Genomic DNA, 21100 nt, shown 5'->3' on the forward strand with positions numbered 1-21100 from the left:
GCACACAGAACTAATTTAGTCCATGTCAGCATATGGCAAAAGTCTGTGCGAGGGCATATCTAAGAGAACCTGCTTCTCCACAGACGCGGATACATTCAGTTCATCAGCTCAATTTCTATGACAAGGTTAGGTTGCTTGTCTGTATTTCAGTCCATTTAAGACAAACAAAGGCTACAGGAGTCAAAGTGTGAAGAACAGGAGAAAAAAAGGCCTATAAGCTATTTTATTAAATCTTCACCCATTAATTGGGCAAGTTCCTCAAAAAGCAAGTGAACAGCTCTCAGTTAGGCAGCATCAACATCATAGAATAAATCCGTACAGTGCTGTTGTTTAGCAACACTGGCATTCTTTTCAATAACATTCTGCGCAAGCATTTCTGTGCAATAAAATCATTTTTTAACTTAATGATTGATATTTTAACAGCTTTCTGATAAAACCAGAACTAAAAAAAATGTATTAGGTACAGAAGCCTGCCTTCTCTGTTGCTGTTGATCCACAGTATAGTTCAAGCTTAATGATGTTTAATTGTATAACTTGTCAAAAAGATTGTATACAGCTTTTAAGCCTGGATTGAGACATCTAGACTTATTTCCATATCTGGAAATGCAGTATCTGCAACATAATTTATGCAACATATGATAAATACTATGAAATAAAATACCTCTCAGTTACATGAAATTGCTTTTATTCTAAGTCCAGTTCCAGCTCTAGGTTTGGCAATGCCTGCTGAAGCATATGAACAGTAGTTTCTTTCTTTCTTATTCCAGGAAGGTCACTCAGATACAAATATTCAAGGTTCCTGTAAATATATATGAGAAAAAGTCAGTAACTATTATATAAGTGTTTACTCAGAAATTAGACAAAGAATTATTCTACTGTAGTTATTTTGAGTGTTTTAAGGTCACTGGTTCTAGCAGAAGGTTTTTCAGAGCGGGTGCATAAAGTTTTTAGTTCACCATAATTCAGTCCTTCTACACAGCTTACAGGGAGCTCCCTACCCCCAACACCATCAAGCTTCCTTTAAATCAGATAGTATGTAGTAATAGTGATTTAAGTAGTAGTTTTAGCAAAACAGGAAGTCCTTACTAATAATTTACTGTAGCATGAAATCCAGTTCACCACACCATGCATTTGTAGAAGCCTATACTCCTGCGTAATAAACAGTTCTGAGTTACTTTAAAGACCATGGATCAATAAAGCACAAATGAACGTACTTCAAAGCTACAGAGGTGCCCAGGTTCCAAACTCATACCGCTTCCCAAGCCTAAACATTAGAAATCAGAGCTCTGCCCCAAGAGCTCCGAAGCTACAGTGACCACAGGAGAACAAAGCGATAGAAAGCAGTGAAAGGTGTAGGAAGATGGTAAAAGCCACAGGATGCTGTGAAAGCCTTTTGTTCTGCCCTGAAAGGAGGTTCAGTGGCAGACACCACGGTGATCAGCACTTATTCTCAAGCAAAACTAACCTAGTGTGTTAATGTGAAAGGAAGCTACACTCACTACTGCTATCGCTGCTCTCGCAAAGGTGGTGTGTGAGCAGAGCACACGTACCTGTCCCCCTCTAATTTGTGCAATAATCAACATTGCAGAAGTTATCTCAAGTATAAAGGGGGGATACTGCACTCAGCTCTGAAGATAGAAACACAGCCAGGGATTCAAAACCTGTGGCAGACGGTTCTGGCTTTCTCTGCTACAATCTCCATTGCTACACACCTATCTGATACCAACTTTAACGGGCTCCTTAATACGTATGTGTTAATTCACGTGTTGCTTCAGAGCTACCCACAACACTTTGCCCTTGTCTTCCACTACACTTGAAGAAGTGTTTCCTGCAGTGGCAGTGCCATCCCTCCCTGGTTGTCATTCAGGTCGGTTCCTCGAACCCAGTCACCCCGCAGCCCCACAAACATCTGAGACAGCCCAGCAACTGAGGGCTGGTAACAGCTAGGGAAGCAGGGCACTATGGAAGAGCTCAGCAGTTCACATACGCCAGCTTGTGAAGTGCGATGATGCCTTTATCTGTGACATTCCCACAGGAAATTATCTTCAGCTGCAGGAGACTCTTCTGTAAATTCTTAGTCTCGCTGAGCCTCTGCAGACACTCGTCCTGTATATAAATACACTTCTGCAGCTTGATTTCTGTAACGTGTTCAAGGCCATCTGTAAATACAAAATGAGTATTTGTTTCAGAATATCGGGAACAACCCGTACTGGTTGTGAAGTTCTTACTTGCAAGTTTAGTAACTACACTGCCTCCAGAAACGCACAGCAACGTGCTCCTGTACACAGTGGGGCCTTAACACAATGAATCCTCAAAGTCCCTTTTGGGGACTTCAAAAATGAAAAAAAAAACAGAGTTTGCATCCTTTGGGTAAGATTCTAAAAGCTTTGGCATGGACAAATAAAAAAACTCTACAAGTATGGTTGATAAACAATGAATCTGAATTAGCAATGTAATAATGCAGGAAATTCAAGGTCCCCTGCGACTATAAAATAAAAAAGTCTGTTCTTCATTTTTGTTCTTTATTGTTTAAAGGAGACCTGAAGCATTTTTTTAATCTGGCTCATACTTTATTAGAAACCGAAAGCTTTTTTTTTTGCCTCTCTTTGAAGATGTCATGACCGACTGGAGAAGAAACACTATTATGACTATTATGATTCACAGATCCCCAAAATCATCACTTGGTTTAGAGAAAAAAGAATTTTTAAAACAACGCTTTGTGCTACCAACTACTTAACCATGAACTCAGTGAAAGAGCAAATCTTTGTTCCAGTTGCTTAGTTCTTGCTGTCGGTTCAGGGAAGGGCTGAGGAAGCTCCCAATCTCTCTCTGCTTCACAGCACACCTCCAGCAGAACCTGAGGAACTGCTGAATACTTGTAAAGCCATTTTAAGAAAAAAGAAAAAGTTTCTCTATATCTTTCTAAGGAACAAAAGAAAGGACGCAGTTCATACTTTGATGCAACTGCAAGAATTAAGGCCGTTCCGTACATTCTTTGCGCAGCTGCGTCAACATTACCCAGATAGTCGAATCCTCTGTACATGATGCAGGAGTCGGTGGCATCGATTGCTTCGATCCTGTATTTCCCCAAGGGGCCGGTCGGGAGGCCGTTGTAGTCCTGCTGCCACTTCTGATAGCCCTGGTAGCGCACCAGGGCGCCGCAGCGCAGCAGCCACTCCGACGCCGCCCGGTCGGGGCCGACAGCCCGGATACGCTCGTAGTCCACCCTGGCGAAGCAGAAGAAAAAGCACATGCACATGCTTTTATAACACGGCAGATTTATTGTCTTTAGGATAATAATACCGCGCAGCAAATATTTGGTTACGGGCACGACGAGATGTCAAAAAAATTAACGTATGATTTACGGGAAGTAGTTTAAATGTAATTATTTGGCTTACACTGGTTCTTAATCGCTCCGGCTTGCGTTTGTTTGCACTTATTTCAACCGGCAGTTACTTCTGGTAACAAAACAAGGAAAACAAACGCAACTTGGCATGTGCCGACCCCTCGAACTGACCGTTTCCTTCCGCGTCTGCGAGGAGAGATAAAACACACCTTTCCCTCCCCGGGACGAGGCTTTGCAGCAACTGCCATTTTGTGTCCCCGGGCCGCTCCGATCGCCTAGAAGGACCCGCGGATCGCGCCTGAGGAGCCCCCCGGCTCCGCCGCCTTTTCCTTACTTGTTGAACACCGCGTTCAGCCACCCCCAGAAGCGCCTGCGCCCGCCCGCCCGCGGCAGCCCGCTCAGGCGGCACGCCGGCCGCGCAGCCATCCCCGGCAGCATCGTCTTCTGCGAGGAAGGGGGAAAAAAATAATAATAATAATAAATGAGGGAAGGAAGGTCGTTAGGGGGACGCCGAGCCCCCCCCTCCCCCCGGCCGCTCTCGCCGCCGCGCTGGGCCCCGGCGCGCAGCGGGGGCGCGGCCCGGCGCCCGCGGCCGCCCCTAAGATGGCGGCGGCGGCGCTGCTGAGGCGGCGGCGGTGGTGGCGGGCGGGCGGCGGTGGGGCCGCGGCGCTGTGGCGGGTCCCGCGCCGCCAGCGCAGGTGAGGCCCGGCGGGGGGGGGGAGTGGGGCGGCGGTGCCGGCTCCCCCCTCTTCACCTTCCTCAGCCCCGCGGCGGGAACCGGCAGCGGCCCCGGCGGCGCCCACGCTCCCCCCCCCCCCCAGGGGCGCGTCGCCGCCCGCAGGACGCGCGCTGCCCCCGGCGCTGCGTGCTCGGTCCTTACCACGCGGTATTTCTGTTTGTTTATTTATTCATTTATTCCTTTTACGCAGCACTTTCGACGTGGCCGTGGTCGGTGCCGGGATCGTGGGGCTGGCATCGGCCCGGGAGCTCGTCCTGCGTCACCCGTCGCTCGCCTTCGCCGTGCTGGAGAAGGAGAAGGAGCTGGGTACGACGTGGGGGCTCCCCGCGCCGCTGCTGGGGCTCCACGGGTCTCGCGGCGGCGGCACCTCCTCGCAGAGCGTCCTCCTTTGGGGCCTTGCTCGGCGAGGAGGGCGAGCTTGTGCCCTCGGGCGCTGCTCTTGCTCTGGGAGAAGAGTCGGTGGGTAAAGAGTGAAACAGGGGTGTGAAAGCTGCTCAAAAACATTCCGGAACTGCTGGTCTGGGCAAAAGTGACGCCTGTCAAGCGTCAGAACTGTAAACCGTGGTCATTTTTCCTGTGTTTCTGGACACCGCCGTTCACGTGGGAGGCCAAAGGTGAAGAACGAATGCAGCGATAGCTGGGAAGACGCTGCTAGTTACTGGCGCAGCGTAGCCGGAGTAAAAAGGCACAGCTACCACTGTGAACGGTTATTTTATCCGTGTTCAGGGACACGGGAAATCCAGGCTTTGAAATAAGAAAGTCTGAGCCCTGTCGTGTCCTTCTGTGAAAGCTGTTCTGACCCGCTCAAAACGAGCACAGGTTCAGCGAGCATCAGCAGTCCCTTCGCACGAAGCACTTACGGAGATACCCAGGCGCTTAGGGTAGGTAGGAGCAACCCCAGGAATCCTGCAAACTGCTAACACGAAATAAGAGCGCAAGCTCTTGCTTTAAGCGGCTCCATCAGCCAGGCTATGCATCGCTCTTGGTGAGCGGGTGCATTTAAAATATGAAATGCCTTTGGATTGCCAAGACGGTGCGCGCAAGAAGTGGTCACCAGGGGTGTGAGCGCAAAGCAGGGATGACACTTGAGGGTCAATATTTTAAGAGGGAGAACCCGCCCAAAATACTTGAACAAAAAGCTAAGTGTAGTATGTTCTTGATGTTTTTCATCTCTGTTTTACTTAGTTATGAAGAGGAAATAGCAACCAAATCTGGCTCACGAATATTTGAAAAGCCTCCCAGGCCTGCCAGCACATCCGAAGAAGCTGAGGACTGCACTGACGTTAAGATAGATGAGGCCTTTACGGATGCATTTCCCTTAGGAAATGGAATTTCTTAAAATTAATTTTGATATGTAGAAAGTTTGGATTCATTGGCATGCAATTGTAGCCCTTGGAGGCTTGGAAGAAAAACTCGTAATGTTTTTCCTGTTGACTCAGCTCACTGCAAGCTGTGATTATTTATTATTAACTAGGTGCTGCTGTGTCAGTATTTTGCTAGCGTTTTGAGACCAGGGAGCAATTGTGCGTGCTGTGTAGTTATTTGATTTGAGGATCTCTTGTAACACTCATTTAGGGCAGGACTTCAAATTGCTCATTTTTCTGACAGCTGGCCTAATTAAGATATGAACCAATCATGGGAACATGTATTTTAACAACACGCTTTTCTTTTTATTTAGCTCATCACCAGAGTGGACATAACAGCGGTGTGATTCACAGCGGAATCTACTACACCCCGGGATCTCTGAAAGCTAAGCTGTGTGTGCAGGGCGCAGCCCTCTGCTACGAGTACTGCGACCAGAAGGGAATACCGTATAAACAGTGCGGGAAGGTATAGGAACTGCTGTGTATTCTTTGCCTTTCGAAACTGTGGCTGCATATTGTATGTTACGGTGTATGGCGTAGACATGGTTATGGTATTTTCAAGCAGGAGATGCTTTTGTGCAACACTTACTACCTTCAGGAAGAATCTGCCTTATTATTTTTTTTTTTTTCCTCCCTTCCTTCCAGCAATTCAAATCAGTTCTTTCTCTGGGCCTTAAGCAGTAAATTCTCCTTAACTGAGGGCTGAGCTGAAATACCCCAAGTAAAGGCAGAAGCTGAGTGCTACAGAGTGGCACCCATGTAGAGCCGCTAGCTCCAGGGAGTACAAAGGCTCTCAGTATGCTTGTGCCACGCTTCTTGGCCTACCAAGCTCTGAAAAGACTCACTGTATTCATGCAGCTCCAGATGCGACCCAGCTACCTGCATTTATGCCATGTTACCTCCAGCTAATACAACCTAAAATGCTGGGGAAGTAAGAATGGCTATACTGATTCAGATTAGGGTCCACCCAACCCTATATCCTGTTTCCAGGAGTGTCTATAAACAGAGACCAAGGAAAGAATAAGAACAGGAGAAGAAAATGTGATAAACTCTTCCAGCTTCAAACCATTTTCAGCCCAGGATAATCTGTGAGCCTGATCTGGCTTCTCTGTTGTGATTGTTAATGAATTCTCTTCCAAGTACTTTTCCGTTAAAACTTTTTGCATCAGAGCATCCTTTGGCGAGCAGTTCCAGAGGTCAATAACCCATTGCATGAAGAGCTACCTCCTTTCGTTTTGAAACCAGCTCCTCTTAGCTTCATCTGATGGCCCTTAGTCCCTGTACTGGTTGTGAACAGTTGATCTGTGCTCATGCTCTCCAGGTCAATCATAATTTTCTCTCTCTTCCTCCCCCAATGTCATCTCTCTCAGCCGGTGAGTCCTAGTCTACTCAGTCATTCCTCTTAGAGCAGCTGTTTCATGACTCTGATCATCCCTGCCCTCCTTCTCTGAACCATTTTTAGTTTTAATGCATCTTTGATACAAGATGAGATGTTCCGATCATTCAATTTGGGGCTTTTTTGATTGCTGCTGAGCACTGAGCTGTTGTTTTCACAGGATTGTTTATCATAACCCTACGGCTAAGACTGTTTTTCCCATCATTTCACATTTATCTACATTGAATTTCATCTGCTATTTCATTAGCCAGCTATTTCGTTTACCTCCTAAGGTCCTTTGGCAGTTCTTTAGAGACAGCTCTTGTCCGAACCACCTTGAATCTCTTTGCAGCATGGCCAGACTTTCTCAGCTCCCTGGTCACCTCTTTCCAGGTAACTCGTGAACGTCCTGGACAGCACCAGCCTCTCTCTTATCAGTGCCGTGCAGACCCGTCTGCTGCGGCAAGAGGCAGGTCATGGTCTCCTGGCTCAGTGGCTCTTCCTCAGCGCCGGCTGGGCCCTGGGTGCAGGTGCTGGTGCTTAGTCAATAATCTCTTGCACATCCTGGGGTGCAGAGCGGAGATGCCTGGACGTGGCAGTGCTGATGGGCCCTGCGCCGGCGTCGTGTTTGTGTTGCTCTGACCGCGCAGAGCCCTGAGTGTGCACGCTGCGCTCCTTGAGCTGGGTCACAAGATGGCACTGTTGATTTGCGCAGTGATGCACCCAAAGTTAGGCGCCTACCAGCCTGCGCTGAACCCAAAGCCCAAAGACATGGGGTGGGACAGCAGACTTGCTCTGCAGGAGTCAAGCTGGGCTTAGGGGGGCTAGCACTGACCCAGAGGCGTTGCTGGTCCTTTGCCGATGCTGAATCAGTGTGCTTCTGTGTCACCTGCCCCAGCAGTCTCTATCCCAGGGAAGATAAGGCTGAGGCACTAAGGCTAGTTTGAAACGAAAGGCTTGGAGAACTCGGAGCAACAGTGCCTGTGTTGCTAGACCTGAGCTGCCTCTGGAAGTGGTATGGACTGTGCAAACTCGGCTCTCGTGTTCTTGGCACAGGTAATTCACAGCCTGGACAAAGCTCTTCCGATAGTTGAGAGCTAACTTTGTGCTGAAATGAAGCGAGCCTAGTGCAGTCCAGGTTAGACACCATGTCAGCACCCCTCCTTGCTCTAATGTCAAAACTGTTTGAGATTTGTACATCTTGGGTTAAGGTAAACTTTATGTTTAGAAGCATCCCAGTGGCTCTTTAAAAGCATGCGTTCCTCGTTCACATTCAGATTTGTGGTCACATAGTACTTTTAGCAAATATTATCCATGGATAGTCGCTTAAACTATATTTTAACATTTGTTTTTCACTGTCTCCTTAATACACTAGTCCTTTATCGGTAACAGTAGGCATTTATAGAATCTCGTGCCATTGATGGCACAAACTACAGCTTTTTCCCTCACACTATAATTCACTGTTCACTCATTGACGATTGCTTGCTGTTAGCTTGGGCTCGATGCCACGTCGGAGCTGGCTTCGCGTGTTTTGCTCACTGCTGTGCCTTGTCATCTTTTCTGAAGCTGATTGTAGCCGTTGAACAAGACGAAATTCCAAGACTCAAAGCTCTGTACGAAAGAGGGCTGCAGAACAACGTCCGAGATCTGAAGTTGATTGGAGCAAAAGAAATACAAGCAAAAGAGCCCTTCTGCAGGGTAAGGGGTTTTCTTATTCTTAAATGGAATATAAACTGCCAGTTTCTCAGGTGATGTTATTTAATGCGCATATGTTTCTGGCCTTGAGGTAATTTGTATGTGTGACAAATTCGAAAGAGAGTCTGAAGGCCCAGAAGAAATACATTTATTTTTGTTGGCAATTATATCTATTCACTTCTGGAACTGTTTAGCATGACACAATCTTTCATATGCATGTGCTATTACATACAAATTAGACCAGGTCTATCACAACTGTAGGAGATCCTGAAGAATCTTTCTTGTTGGCACCTGCTTTCACCCCAGATTTTTGCTGCTTGCCTGTTCTCGTTCCCATGTTCATCCGTTCATCGTTCACTTCTCTGTGTGCTGAAATCGTACAGAGCTGCTGCTGCGCTAATTGCAAATGATGCGCTGGCGGCATCCCAAGGGCCAGCATTCCTAAATTAGAGAGCGGGTGATGTTTCACTTGCAGCCTCCAAAAGGAGCCAGAATTACCTGGGTCAAAGTCGAAAGAAGACTCGTTAGTCCCTGTGCAGGACTGAATCTAGAGGCAAATGGACAGAGCCAACAAGTTGTTGGAATTGCATCCTTTTTTCAGCTTTGCACAGAGGTGTCCTCCCTCATGTTGGTTTTCAGGAAAAAAAAGAGTTCTCACCAGTGACAATCAGTGATTTTCTCCTTCTACTTGCAGGTACTTTCTCCTATGTTTTTGTGGTTGATAGATAGATTTTCCTTTGCCCAGATCAGAGCTGTTATATCTGCGTTTATGCTGAGCTGATTCTGCCCCTTCCCACCAAGATCATTTAACTGATACTAAACTTGGTAGTGCAGCAATGAAAATTCCTTCCTATCTGCAAGCACAAATTTGGATGGAGCCGATTTCAACCCAGTTGCTTCCTGCACGTAGAGTTGTTATGTAGCATTTCTCAGCCTGTTTATTTTGACAGCAGGAGAAACGTAAGTAGCTTGTGGAATACAGATTTGCTGTTGTTTAGTGGATCTTTGACTGAAAGGAAAATCTGGATATAAATGCCCCATGCTGTTTCATCTGGCAAGTGTCTGCTGTTGGTGTAGTTGCATGACTTGTTGCTTGGGAGTAGTTGTAGGCACAGATAAAAATTTTCTGGAGAGGAATAATTTTGGGGGTTTTTTCTTTTGCTTTTTTTTTTTCTTTTAGCATTTTGTGTCTGCTCTTTAACACATTTTTTGCATGTTTAAGATCCAGCTGAGCATCTACTTCTGCAAATGGCTACATTCAGATGGGTCTGTCGTCTCTTGGTTTGGTTTCCTTAGCTGAATCCTTTCCTCCTAAGCAAAGGGAGCTTGAATGGTGTTAATTGTAAAGAACACGTTGTACTGTATTATCAAGTAGAGAGGAAGGTTGTGTGTTAGGTTTCGTTTTATGAACCGTTCTGTGTCGGGGCGTTTAGATGGCCCTTATGATTGTAGGATCTGAATGCCTGGCGATGTTTGACGCATTCACGTTTGAAGCATCTCTTTGAGGTAAAGCACTCCTACTATCCCAATTTTATAGATGGAACTAGGAAACCGTTGTGATGTCATCTAGCGTGATAAGAATTATGTGAGAAACAGCCTTTTTGGTGTAAAGATAGTAAAATGTCATTGTGAAACATTAACAATTCTAGCTGTGTACTGAACTTTGTGTGCTTTCTGCGAGGGCAAGTGCAGGCTGTTGTCTAGCTCAGCAAGGACGTTTCTCTCTGATACGCAAGGCAGTGAGTGTTGAGACCTGGCCAGATCGTGTCTTGAGCCTTGGAGGAGTCCTTGGCAGGAGCCCTGTGTCAGGCAGAACTCCCAAGCAACCGTTTGTAGATGGAATTGCACAGCGCATGGGGAAAAATAAATACGTATTTGCTGAAGCCAGGGTTAAGTAACCTGTTTTATCATTGACAGCTCTGTAGGAAAGCACTATTTATGCTGTAGTTTCATGATCACTGTAATCCAGCCTGAGTTTTTCTGGCCATATTAGTTTCAGCACATATGAACACTAGAGTTGGCCCATAAAGAGACTATGAACAAACATCAGGAACGGGGAGACCGGAGCACTCCCGTCTCAGCGGCAGCGCACATTATACCAGATGGAATATACTGTGTATCTAAGACCAAAGGGCACAGATAACTTTCGCTGTGTTTCTGCATCTTGCTCAATACCGTTTCAGGGTCTGATGGCCCTTGATTCTCCATACACTGGCATTGTGAATTATAGACAAGTGGCCCAGTCCTACGCTGAAGACTTCCGGGAAGCAGGTGGGACGATCCTGACTGATTTTGAAGTGACGAACATGGAGATGGCTAAAGAAAGTCCTCCAGAAAATGAAGATGGTAAGATTTTGTTCAAAACATGTTCGTTGTAACTGAAACTGCGTTTTAGCCCCTCTCTCTCTTAGGGATATGTTTAGATGAAAGACAAAATAATGTTGGTGAGAGTACTGAGCAAACTCACTTTTTTTCCCAGGCAGGTCACCCTTCAGTTGAAACATTAGATGTTGGCAAAAGAAAATGCCAGTAAAATAGAGGAAGTAGGTTGTTCTCTTCACAGTAAAAATGTGTTTAGCTGGGTATTACATGTGCATGCTTGTGACTCTTCCTTCTGTCCTAGAGGGCAGGCTGGACCCACGCTGCAGTCAGGCTGTAGGGTGCGGAAGGGTGAAGAAAATCGCTGTTTCACAAACACGGTTATGTCCAACAACATTTGCTCCGTAGCCTGAAGGTCTTCCAGTGGAAGAACACTTCATCCTAACAAGCTGCCTGTTCTGTCAGCTTTCTGTTATATAGTCTATTAATTCCTTCTCTTGTCTAATTATATTACAGGGCTGAAATACCCGGTCGTTGTTAGGAACTCTAAGGTAAGAACTAAGCTGAAGATTTAATTGCTTGATAGGAAGCTGTTTCTTCTTTTCTTAAGAATTTTTGTTGAGCTCTGGTGCTTTAATCGACTCTCTAAAAAAGTTAGAACACTGCAGTTTAGTAACATGTTCGTTGTCGTCTAGGACTGCTGTTATAAAAGACAACTTCAGTCAGTTCCTAACAAAGCATACGACCATGTTCAGATTTCACTGTGTAAGCAAATAATAAAGCATTTATGACTTTTTCCTTCTGCTGCATAACATGCGTTTGACTGTATGTGCCCCTTATCTTTCTGATTTGCACATTCTTCTGTTTGTTTTTTCCATGGGCTGTTTTTGTGACTCACTTGATAAGAAACACTTATTTTCGTATTTGTCCTTCAATCTTTGGCTTCTATAAAAATGATAAGGAGGCGTTTGTAATTGCTTTTTAGTAAGAAAGCTAGGAGATAATCTAGTAAAACAGGTGCAAATCCTGGAGTCATTCCTGCACATCGGTTAATGCTGCACAGCGAATGTAGTAGTAACCTTTTCATCTTCAGGAGTGGATAACTGGACTCTTAAAAAAATAATAATAAAGAAGCAAAAAAAAAACCCTGATAAACAAACACCCCCCCCACACACTCTTTCAAGTTACTGTTTCTTTTTTGTTCTGTTTCCCCTCTTTCATTAAAAAGTAGCCTCCAAAATCTGTTAGATTCCCTCACCAAAAACTTAAACAAAATTTATGAAAATATTTTTAGTTGAAAGAAGAATAAAAACCACAGTTTTCGAAAACGAGTAGCATAAGGTATGTAGATAATAGATTTAGATTTCTTTATTTAGAAAGAAGTATGAAGGTAGTAAGGTGTTTAGGTATTTAACAGCTCTGCATAACTGCGTGCTATGAACTCGTGTGGCTTTCTGGATACCATTCCGTATTACAAACCACTCCTAGTGTGGGGGGTGAAATCTGTTAAGGGCCTTATTTAACCAAATATATCGCGGTTGCTTAACTACCCCACCTCTAACGTCCCCTCCAGTAATGAAAGCCTGGCCAGGGAGCTGCTGGCTAGGACGGCGTCGGCGTTCTCTAGGATGGAGGCAGAAAGGAGGGAGCGCCGAAGGGAGACGGTCGGTTTGCTGGAGGAGCGGTCGCCGGCTCTGACGCACTGGGCGCCTGCCCTGCTGCTCGTGCGATGCACGAGGCTCTGCGGACCGGGCCGGGAGCCTGCAGGGAGCCTGAGAGCTGGCGACACCTTTCTTTTTCTTTTTTCTTCTTTTTCTTCTTTTTTCTTCCCTTTTTTTTTTTTTTCCTGTAAAGATTCTTCCGGTCCTACCTGTCCAATGAATTGCCATTGTGGGATAGTTCTCCAGGGAACAAGGGAGAATATTATCAAGAATTAAAGGAAACAACTGAAATGTTTCAGCCTGTCTGCAAAAACGTAGTTGTTTTTCTTAACTCATTTTTTGAGGTTTGTAGTTGGGGATTTTTTTTGTTTTTTAAGTTCATATGTTGAATTTTTAGCTGTGTGTTTGTTTGTTTTTTCCCTAGGGTGAGGAAATCTACTGCCGGCACGTTGTGACCTGTGCAGGGCTTTACTCGGACCGCTTGTCTGAAATAAGCGGCTGCAGCCCTGAACCTCGTATCGTGCCCTTCCGTGGAGATTATTTGCTGCTAAAGCCAGAAAAGTGCTATATGGTTAAAGGAAACATTTACCCGGTGTGTACTCTCTTTTGGGATTTTGCAGTGTGTTTTGAGAACTGCTAAAACTATAGAAACAGGGGCAGCGATGTGCAATATGTGAATACAGATTCAGCTGCTTTCTGACAGGACAGCTTGTTCCTGTTAATTCTTGAGGAACAGGTAGAGGTACCATGCTGAAATATTATTTCCAGTGGGTTTGTTGTTTGTCTATTTAAATAAAGAAATGAATTAGCTTTAGGGTTTTTAGGGAAGGAATGAGACGTTTAATATGATGACCATGTGCCCACAAAAGCCTGGCTTCTTTCTTTAAGTTATAATATAAACCTGTAGAGAGGATTCAAAAGCCCCTGAAGGACGACAGTAAGTAATGAATTACTTAGGTGTAGGCTTCGATTTTGTGTACTGATTCCCCAAGCTCAGGTTTCTGAATATGACCTTAGATTTGCCCGCTGCCCACTGGAGCGGGCCGCCCTGGGGGCGCTGTGGAACCGCGGGGCCCGGGTGTCCGTCCGACCTGCTCCCCGCTGGGCTCGATTCAGGATCCTGTCGTGGCGCGGGAGGGAGGACGTAGCTGGGATGGCCGGGTGCCTCCCTGCGTTGCTTCGCGCCTCTGTGAGCAGGGCTGTCGCTCCTTGAAATGATCCCTTAGGGCCAAACGTGAGAATGAGATTAGGAAATTGCATGGATCTGTTTGTGGAGTGGTTCCACTAAGCTCAGAAAATGTTAAAAGCCTGTTTTTATTGGGAAAAGCAGTGCAGAAGAAAAATGAGTGCAGGAGCCAGTTGTGTGGCTGTTTTGCCATGAGGATTGGAAATGGCAAATGGATTTCTTTCTTTTCACTTGTTTATTTAAAATAAATCACTTCCTTTTATTGGGAGCATAACTCCCGTAGTGCGTTTTGTTTTGTTTTACCTGCCGTGTCCTGCTCGGTGAACTCTAAACGTCTGTACTTTCCCCCTTGCAAACGTTTTCCCAGTTCCCGGAGGAATTTGTTGGCTTGAGCGGTCGTGTGGCTGTTTCTCTGATCTGGTTTGAAGGAGCTGTAATAACGGTTGTATCCTGCTTTAGGTTCCCAATCCTCGGTTTCCTTTTCTGGGATTTCATTTCACACCGAGAATGGATGGCAGTGTTTGGCTTGGTCCTAATGCAGTGCTAGCCTTTAAGCGAGAGGGCTACAAATTGCTCGACTTCAGCCCTACAGACTTTTTGGATGCTGTTCTGTACAGGTAATCTTTTTGGCTCCTGTGTACAGTTATTTAAATGTCAGGTTATGACTCCGCGGAAGCTAGTTCTTGTCAAAAACCTTGCTGTTGCTTTTGCCAAGTTTTAGGTCTGTTTGAAGACAGTTGGGCTGCTATGGGTGGACTTCTCCAAGACATTTAACTTCCTGTGATATAATATTTGAATTATTTGAAACTACCAAGGCATGTCTCAGCAGGCCTGAGGATGTAGCCGCTAACGGGAAAGCACTGGCGAGCCGCATTGCTGCTAGCGGGGCTCCTCCAGGGTTGGTTTTGGTCCAATGCAGTGTAATGTTTTAATCAACCTAGACAGTGTGATAAAATCTCTGCAGAGGGTTCTTGGAAAAGAGAATACACAGATCTGAATTGCCTTATTAAACTTAATAAGACCATGCATTTAAAAAATGTCCAAATGCAAGAAAATATGTTAGGAGCCAAGAACACCGGCTGGGAAGCTGTCTTGGAAAGTAGCATCTGAGAGGAATTAGGAATCACTGCAAAAAGTGCAAGCAGAAATAAACAGGGTATCTGTAGAAGGTAAGAGAAATTTTGCTCCTGTATAAAGGATTGGACAGACCACTACTGAGCGCTCAACTCTGGAAATTAGACTTGAAAAAGGATGTGGAAATATTGGGGAGAATCCAAGCAGGGGCTGCAAAACGGTCAGGGAAAGAGAGCTTTCTGGCAAGGAGCATGACTTAAGGCAGTTTATTAAAGGAAATATTTGAAGCATCTGGATCACTGTCTATGGCTACTAATATCGGCAGACTTGAGAAAGCGAGGCAAGCAAACAAGACTTGCAAAGACCTAGCAAAATTCATTAACTGAAAGCTGAGTTTTTTAGGAGGGTGATGGTCTTCAGAATGATAGTGGGGGGGGGAAAAGTCTCAAGTGATGTCTCTCTCTTCTCTCATGCCCGTGGGCTTTCAGTCTTTTACTACTTCATTGGACCAGTGAAAAATCCTAGGCATAGGCAGGACTAGTGTCCAGAGTGAAGTCTCACAGAAGCAATTTAGCTGGAACGCCAGAGCTCTGTTAGCCAGACTTGTTGGCGTGGGGAAGGAGGAACGTGTGTTTCTCAAGTAGAAAGCGCTGCTCGGATCACTAATGTTGGGAATGGGAGCTTTTGCCCTACAATTGCATCTGCTGCCTTGTGTTGTTACAGAGCGTTAGTTCGACGTGGCTGCATTTTTCATGGAAGACGCAGTTTTGCTGCAGTTATTTTTTCTCTCCGCAGTGGGCTGTGGAAGCTGGTGCTGAGAAACTTCTCGTACGGACTGAGCGAAGTGTACAGAGCGTGTTTCCTTAGCGCACAGGTGAAGCAGCTGCAGAGGTTCATCCCTGAGGTCACCGTCAATGATATACTCAGGTAAAGAACACTTTTCTTGTTAGTAACATCCAGCGGCCTGTTAAATCTCTTAGTCTAAACACTAGTAAATGTATCATTAGCTTACTCTGAAATATGTTGCCAAAACGCAGAAGCATTCAGATGCTTTCCACAGGAACGTTTTTTTATCTTGTGTACACTTGTGTACAGACAAGTTTGATGAATATTTGTTTGACTTCATGCCTCTCCATAGGCTGGAATTCACGTACGTGACATATTCACCACAAAAAACAAAGAGTCTCTTCATCCTAATGACATATCCAGTAGCATGAACATAATTTGAGTTCACAAAGGAAGAAAAACACTAATGAAATTCGCAGGTGAAGCCAGATTGGTAGTTTTTACTGATATTACTAGAGGGAGGGAAATAGCGTAAAGATATCCCTGGGTAATTTTTTTTTTTGTCTAGGAAGAGAGAAGACTGCAAATTGACCCTGAGAAGGGAGAAGATGGTTTAAAGCATAGCTGTTTAATGAGAAGAAGGGAAGTGGAAAGCTGTAGGGCTGGGAGAGATCTAGAGCTGGCGGAGGTCATAGGAAGGTGCTTGCACCTCTATGTATTGTAGGAGAAGGAGAACAGTGCTGTTTTTGCAGGTGTGTTGGAGAGCACTGTGCCTTCAGGTGAGGGATTGAATATTATCTTAGTTCGATCACCTCAATTAAATTGTATTCAGCTTCTTGATATATTAAGATATATGAGATGAACAGATTCAAAGGAGTTTAAAATGTCATTTACCTTATTGCTTTGGAGACTTAAAACTAGACGGGCTGGGAGACTGGAATGATCTCCCCGGCCTCGTTGGTGGAAGATTTGCAAATCTGAGCCTTGTGGGAGAGGTGAAAAAGGAGAAACTCACTGATCAGGACTGGAGAGATGAAGTCCCAGAGCTGCAAATTGCTGGTGACTGGAGAATATTTGAAAGAAGTCTTCTGTGCTTTTCCTGTTCTTATCATATCAGCATTTGACTGTGGCTGGACGCAAAGTACTTGATTAGGTGGATCTTTAATCTGACCCAATGTAAATGTCGTTCTTATAAGAATAGAGTAGCAGAAATTTCCATTTTGGGGGTTATTTTTAGTAAAATGATACTCTTGATTCTTGTCTCTCTAACTCTAAATGAACAATGTGTTTATGGTTATTCGAGAAACCGCCTGAGGTGGTAACACCCAGTAAGGTGTTACAGAATGGCAGAACAAGCGATATCTGAGAAATGAAAGCAAATTTCCTAGGCTGACTTGGAGCCAATGAAGTGTAGTAGCTTTGTTTTTGCCACCAGAGGGTCACAGAAACTCCAACAAGACACAAACTTTTACAAAATTATTCTGTTTTGAGCTATTATGTCAGATCTCTGCCTATCTGCCTCTGTATTATCTCTGAGGAGAGAATTTGGTGTCGTTTCCTGCAGTGCTTTCACCTCTGAGATGAGATGTAGGAGCCACAGATGTTCACGTATCCCTCGTGCTTCTCAGTTCTGTAAAGAGGTGCTAGTGCCCTTTACAATCATCCTAACCATCCTTTTGCAGTCTTTCTTGTCATCTTTTCTAAAATGAGCGTTGGGAAAATATTGGTGCTTATACTCGCGCAGAAAGTCCCCGCGCAGGTATCAGTACATTTTTCTGTTTATGGTTCCTTGCTGCTGGGGAAGATTCATTGGCCTGCCGTAGAAGAGCTTGGTCTTAATGAGGCCTTAAAATGCGGCAGAAATCCTTAAACTCTTACGCTTGCTGACAGTCAGACAGCTGCTGCATCGAGCTCAAGATGGCAGGTAGTCGTGCCGTCAAAGGATTTGGAAAGAGTGTGGTTAGCTCGTGAAAAGCTGCAGCCCTGCGCTGCTTCTTTCTGTGCACAGTGCTCAGGGGCTGTGATGCTGCCTTAAGATTTGGGTGATCGGGTTCAGCTCCCTGCTCTGCCTTGCAGCCTTGGGCAAACCTTGAGAATTTGTCTACCTGAAGAAGTTTAGCAGATGTAATTTTTAATGTGATAGCCCAGAATAACTTCCTGAGCGCGTATGCTTACCTGGGCTAAGTGTGTCTGCCGGCAAGCGAGACCACCCCTCCCTCCCTCCCTCTTTTTTAGCAGTAAGGTGCGTGTCACGCTATGAAGGTTTGTTAGTAACCTAGAAAGTTAGATAGCTATCTAGATGGTAATCTAGTAAGCTAGAAAATTTATCTGTGTGCATGAGTTTCTGTTCTTGGGTTTTGCCTTGCTTTTTCATCTGCAAAAGGAGGTTTATAGCACTTCCAAACTTCCGCTGGAGAGAATGCTATGCTAATAAATGCTTTAAAAAATTATGAGGCACTTGATACTGTGATAGTGAGGACCATAGAAATATCTGTAAGCAATGATCATGAACTTTTAATCTGTTGAGTAGGATTAATGAGCACAGATGCTCCCTATTTTTGCATGTGCTATGAAGATATTGGCAGTAAAGTAGTCTTATCGAGCCTTATGATCACACATCTATTTAGCTATCAAATGAGACGTATATGGTTAGGTACTGTGCAAATTGCACAGCTGTAAAACATTTTCAGGGTGTGTTACACATTACTTTCCATGGGAAAACCGTGGCGCTACAAATGGTGCAATATATTCGTGTAATGAAAGACAAAGAATGCCTTTTCCTTTCTTGACAGACGTGATAACTGGTACAAATACAAATGTTTGTGGCCATTTATATAATTGTTATTGTTGATCTTGATGCTATATATTGTGCTCTAAACTCTCAGAAAAATGTGCCAAAGGTTGGATAAAATCTGTATAATTTTAAAATCCATGTGACTTTATTTTAGATCCCTCTTTTTGATCTAGAATAAGGCAGACTTGTGTCTTCTCTTGTCCTCTCTTTCTGTGGAATGTAGAAGCTTCAGTAGCTTCTTAATCTTACACAGAGGGATCCCCAGGCTAAAAAGTGTGGTTTTGAACGTGTTTCCAGGTGCTTGTACTTAATTCCTGGGTCCTCCCTGACATTTCTGAAAGAAGTCACTCTTGCTGGCCTTAGCCTTCGTTGTAGTTCAGTGACATTGGCTGGATAGTTAACTCGCAACATTTTCTCTCTAATGGTGAGCTCTTCCTTTAATTTGCAGGGGTCCGTCTGGAGTGAGAGCCCAAGCGTTGGACAGTGATGGAAATCTGGTAGATGACTTTGTCTTTGATGGAGGCACTGGAGATATCGGAAGCAGAATTCTTCATGTCAGAAATGCCCCGTCTCCTGCTGCTACCTCCTCCCTTGCCATCGCAAAAATGATTGCGGATGAAGTGAAGCAAAGATTTGAACTGTGAACGATTGACAGGTTCAGTGGTGTTTTACCCCTCATATCCGTGTAGCACTGGATGAACTCTGCAGCCTGTAAGGACAAAGATAAAACGGGCAACTTGCTTGCCCGATCAGCGCTGGTATAGCTGCGTGCAAAACCAGCCGCTGCAATGTTTGCCTTTGCAAGCCCACGACTTAGCAACTTCCCGAATAAAGGAGCTGCGATGCCCGATAAAATCTGGTGCTATACCAGCGTCTGCAAGAAAGCAGCACGTGGCCAAACCACAGTGAAGGCTGCCTCGTTCGCCGGAGCAGGGAGAGTCTGCGGAGCGGCTGGTGCTGGGCTCTCAGCGAGGGTCCCAGGGCAGTCACAGGCCATAGGGGGAGCCCAAATTGCCGCTGACTTTCCGTGCCTCCTCCTGGTGCTCTATAGAGGCAGGATGATCCTCTGAAAAACCACAAGCCTGGGGAGGTTCTCTGTGTGTTTTCTCGCTGTCTTTCTTTAAATTGGTTTGGAGCATTCAGTCCCCTAACTTAAAATAATGGAGATAAAAGGATAAACAGTGCTTAAGGGTTCTGCAAATATGGAATTAAGGGCTTTATCATAGACTGAAAACAAAATTCAGAGCCTTCTACGTGAATGTAGAGTGTGTCAGAGAAAAATAAGCCTAACAAGGGATTACCAAATCCAAGTAAATTTAGATATGTGATTCAGATATGCAGTCTGTCTGATCTGTCTCTGCTTTTGTGTACAGCTGAAATCAAAATGTATACATAAACAGTCATTTTTCATCTAACCTAAATTTGAGAAGTTGCCACTGATCAGGAACTACATTGGTGGGTGGGTTTGTTTTTTTTCCCTTTGAATACTGGTAATGCAGAAGGAGCTTATCTCTGTAGAGCATGTTGAGCAATGCAGTGGAAATGGTCTTTGTAAAGGCAAACGCGAAGGGAGGGAAGCTACAGAAACCTGTCTTAATTGAGTCATGTTGCATACTACTTCCCTTAGAGCCCGAACAGCGATGAGTCAGGAAGGTTTCCCATTTCCCAGATGTCTGGCACGAGGGGAGCTTAGAACATACTGGTTACTCTTGCAAACTCCTATTTATACTTGAAGCATTATCAAAGGCGCACCTGGAAGAGAATCCGTATGGAGAATGTGCTTTGAAATAGAGCTGTTGAACAAATTTGGTGCTAAGCTAACTGAGTATCTCGGTGTGTTCTGCATAATTGCTGCAAAAAAAAGAATTATGTGGCCCCAGGGACAAAGTACTTCGGAATACTTCTAAAGCAGATGTTCACAGGATGTTGGGTAATACAGATAATTGTGGGTAGTTTGCTACCAGGCAATTTGCCATACTCTTTTTTTTTTTTTAAGTTTCTTTCTGTACTTCTCTAACATGCGTGAGGGAGCATGTTAGCATAGGAAGTCAGGTGTGCTGTTTTTTTTCTTGGTGACATCTACTTTACTGGAAAAGTGACTCCCGTATAAGGGCAACCTGGAAATTCAGATAATCGGTTCCTCAAAGAGAAGCTTTGATGCACATTATTTTTAGCCACAATAAAACTGGATGAAGGCTCAGATGTTCCAAATGCCAAAACATCGTGCAGCTGTGCAAAAGCCGCATCTTCGCAGTGAGACGGTCGTATCTTCACTCCTCTGCAGAAGTGTTGCCTATCAACAGTAAATACTACAAAAAAGATTGCAAAAGCGGCTTCCTCCCACTCAAGGTGTGGCCCTAACGTGTATTAACAGAAGAATGAACATTGAAATGTAAAGCAGTCATGCTGTGGTGAATCGTAAGTCAGCACATTTAACCGTACAGTGCTTTCCAGTCATTCGCTTGCTGTTTTATTCTCAGGAGATGATTATTTTCCGGTAGGCTTTAACTGAAGCTTTCAAATTATAGAATTCTATGAAATATAAATATTTTTAGAGCTAAAGTTTATAAACCTTTCTAAAGCAATTCTGGGAATTAGGATAACAGAGTTTAATACGTAAATTGACACAAAAATGTGAAACTGCATGAATTTCTTTTTCTTTTTTTTTTTAAGGCGTCCAGTCACACGGATGGCTTTGATCACCTCGCCTCCCTCTGTTGTCATTAAAATTGCGTTTTTTTCCAAAATTCGCTGTAGGGTC

The 21100-nt window shown here is 44.7% G+C and overlaps 2 protein-coding genes across 3 annotated transcripts; one reads left to right on the top strand and one right to left on the bottom strand.

The window, feature by feature from the left end:
- Positions 1 to 667: 667 nt before the first annotated feature.
- Positions 668 to 4245, bottom strand: DMAC2L (distal membrane arm assembly component 2 like). 2 transcript variants are annotated; one of them, XM_067295194.1, is made up of 5 exons: positions 4227 to 4245; positions 3681 to 3790; positions 3019 to 3227; positions 1988 to 2159; positions 668 to 799 (listed from the first exon to the last, which is right to left on the bottom strand). In XM_067295194.1, the coding sequence occupies exons 2-5, from the start codon at positions 3782 to 3784 to the stop codon at positions 685 to 687; spliced, it is 600 nt and encodes a 199-aa protein (XP_067151295.1). In that variant the 5' UTR covers positions 3785 to 3790; positions 4227 to 4245; the 3' UTR covers positions 668 to 684. The 2 variants fall into 2 exon arrangements, with proteins under 2 accessions (XP_067151295.1, XP_013813852.2); XM_013958398.2 differs by lacking the exons at positions 3681 to 3790; positions 4227 to 4245 and adding an exon at positions 3518 to 3668.
- L2HGDH (L-2-hydroxyglutarate dehydrogenase) lies at positions 3789 to 21086 on the top strand. The gene is made up of 10 exons (XM_067295193.1): positions 3789 to 4044; positions 4276 to 4391; positions 5764 to 5915; positions 8391 to 8522; positions 10703 to 10865; positions 11355 to 11389; positions 12924 to 13091; positions 14145 to 14302; positions 15555 to 15686; positions 18788 to 21086. The coding sequence occupies exons 1-10, from the start codon at positions 3950 to 3952 to the stop codon at positions 18981 to 18983; spliced, it is 1347 nt and encodes a 448-aa protein (XP_067151294.1). The 5' UTR covers positions 3789 to 3949; the 3' UTR covers positions 18984 to 21086.
- The last annotated feature ends 14 nt before the right edge of the window (positions 21087 to 21100 follow it).

Source organism: Apteryx mantelli, chromosome 4 (genome assembly GCF_036417845.1).
Source record: "Apteryx mantelli isolate bAptMan1 chromosome 4, bAptMan1.hap1, whole genome shotgun sequence".
NCBI lineage: Eukaryota > Metazoa > Chordata > Aves > Apterygiformes > Apterygidae > Apteryx > Apteryx mantelli.

Coding starts and splice junctions, on each gene's coding strand:
- L2HGDH (XM_067295193.1), top strand. CDS start 3,950: ATGGCGGCGGCGGCGCTGCTGAGGCGGCGGCGGTGGTGGCGGGCGGGC. Junction 4,392..5,763: donor GGAGAAGGAGAAGGAGCTGG/GTACGACGTGGG, acceptor CTTTTTATTTAG/CTCATCACCAGAGTGGACAT. Junction 5,916..8,390: donor CGTATAAACAGTGCGGGAAG/GTATAGGAACTG, acceptor TCTTTTCTGAAG/CTGATTGTAGCCGTTGAACA.
- DMAC2L (XM_067295194.1), bottom strand. CDS start 3,784: ATGCTGCCGGGGATGGCTGCGCGGCCGGCGTGCCGCCTGAGCGGGCTG. Junction 2,160..3,018: donor CAGAGGATTCGACTATCTGG/GTAATGTTGACG, acceptor TTGTATTTACAG/ATGGCCTTGAACACGTTACA. Junction 800..1,987: donor ATCGCACTTCACAAGCTGGC/GTATGTGAACTG, acceptor ATATATTTACAG/GAACCTTGAATATTTGTATC.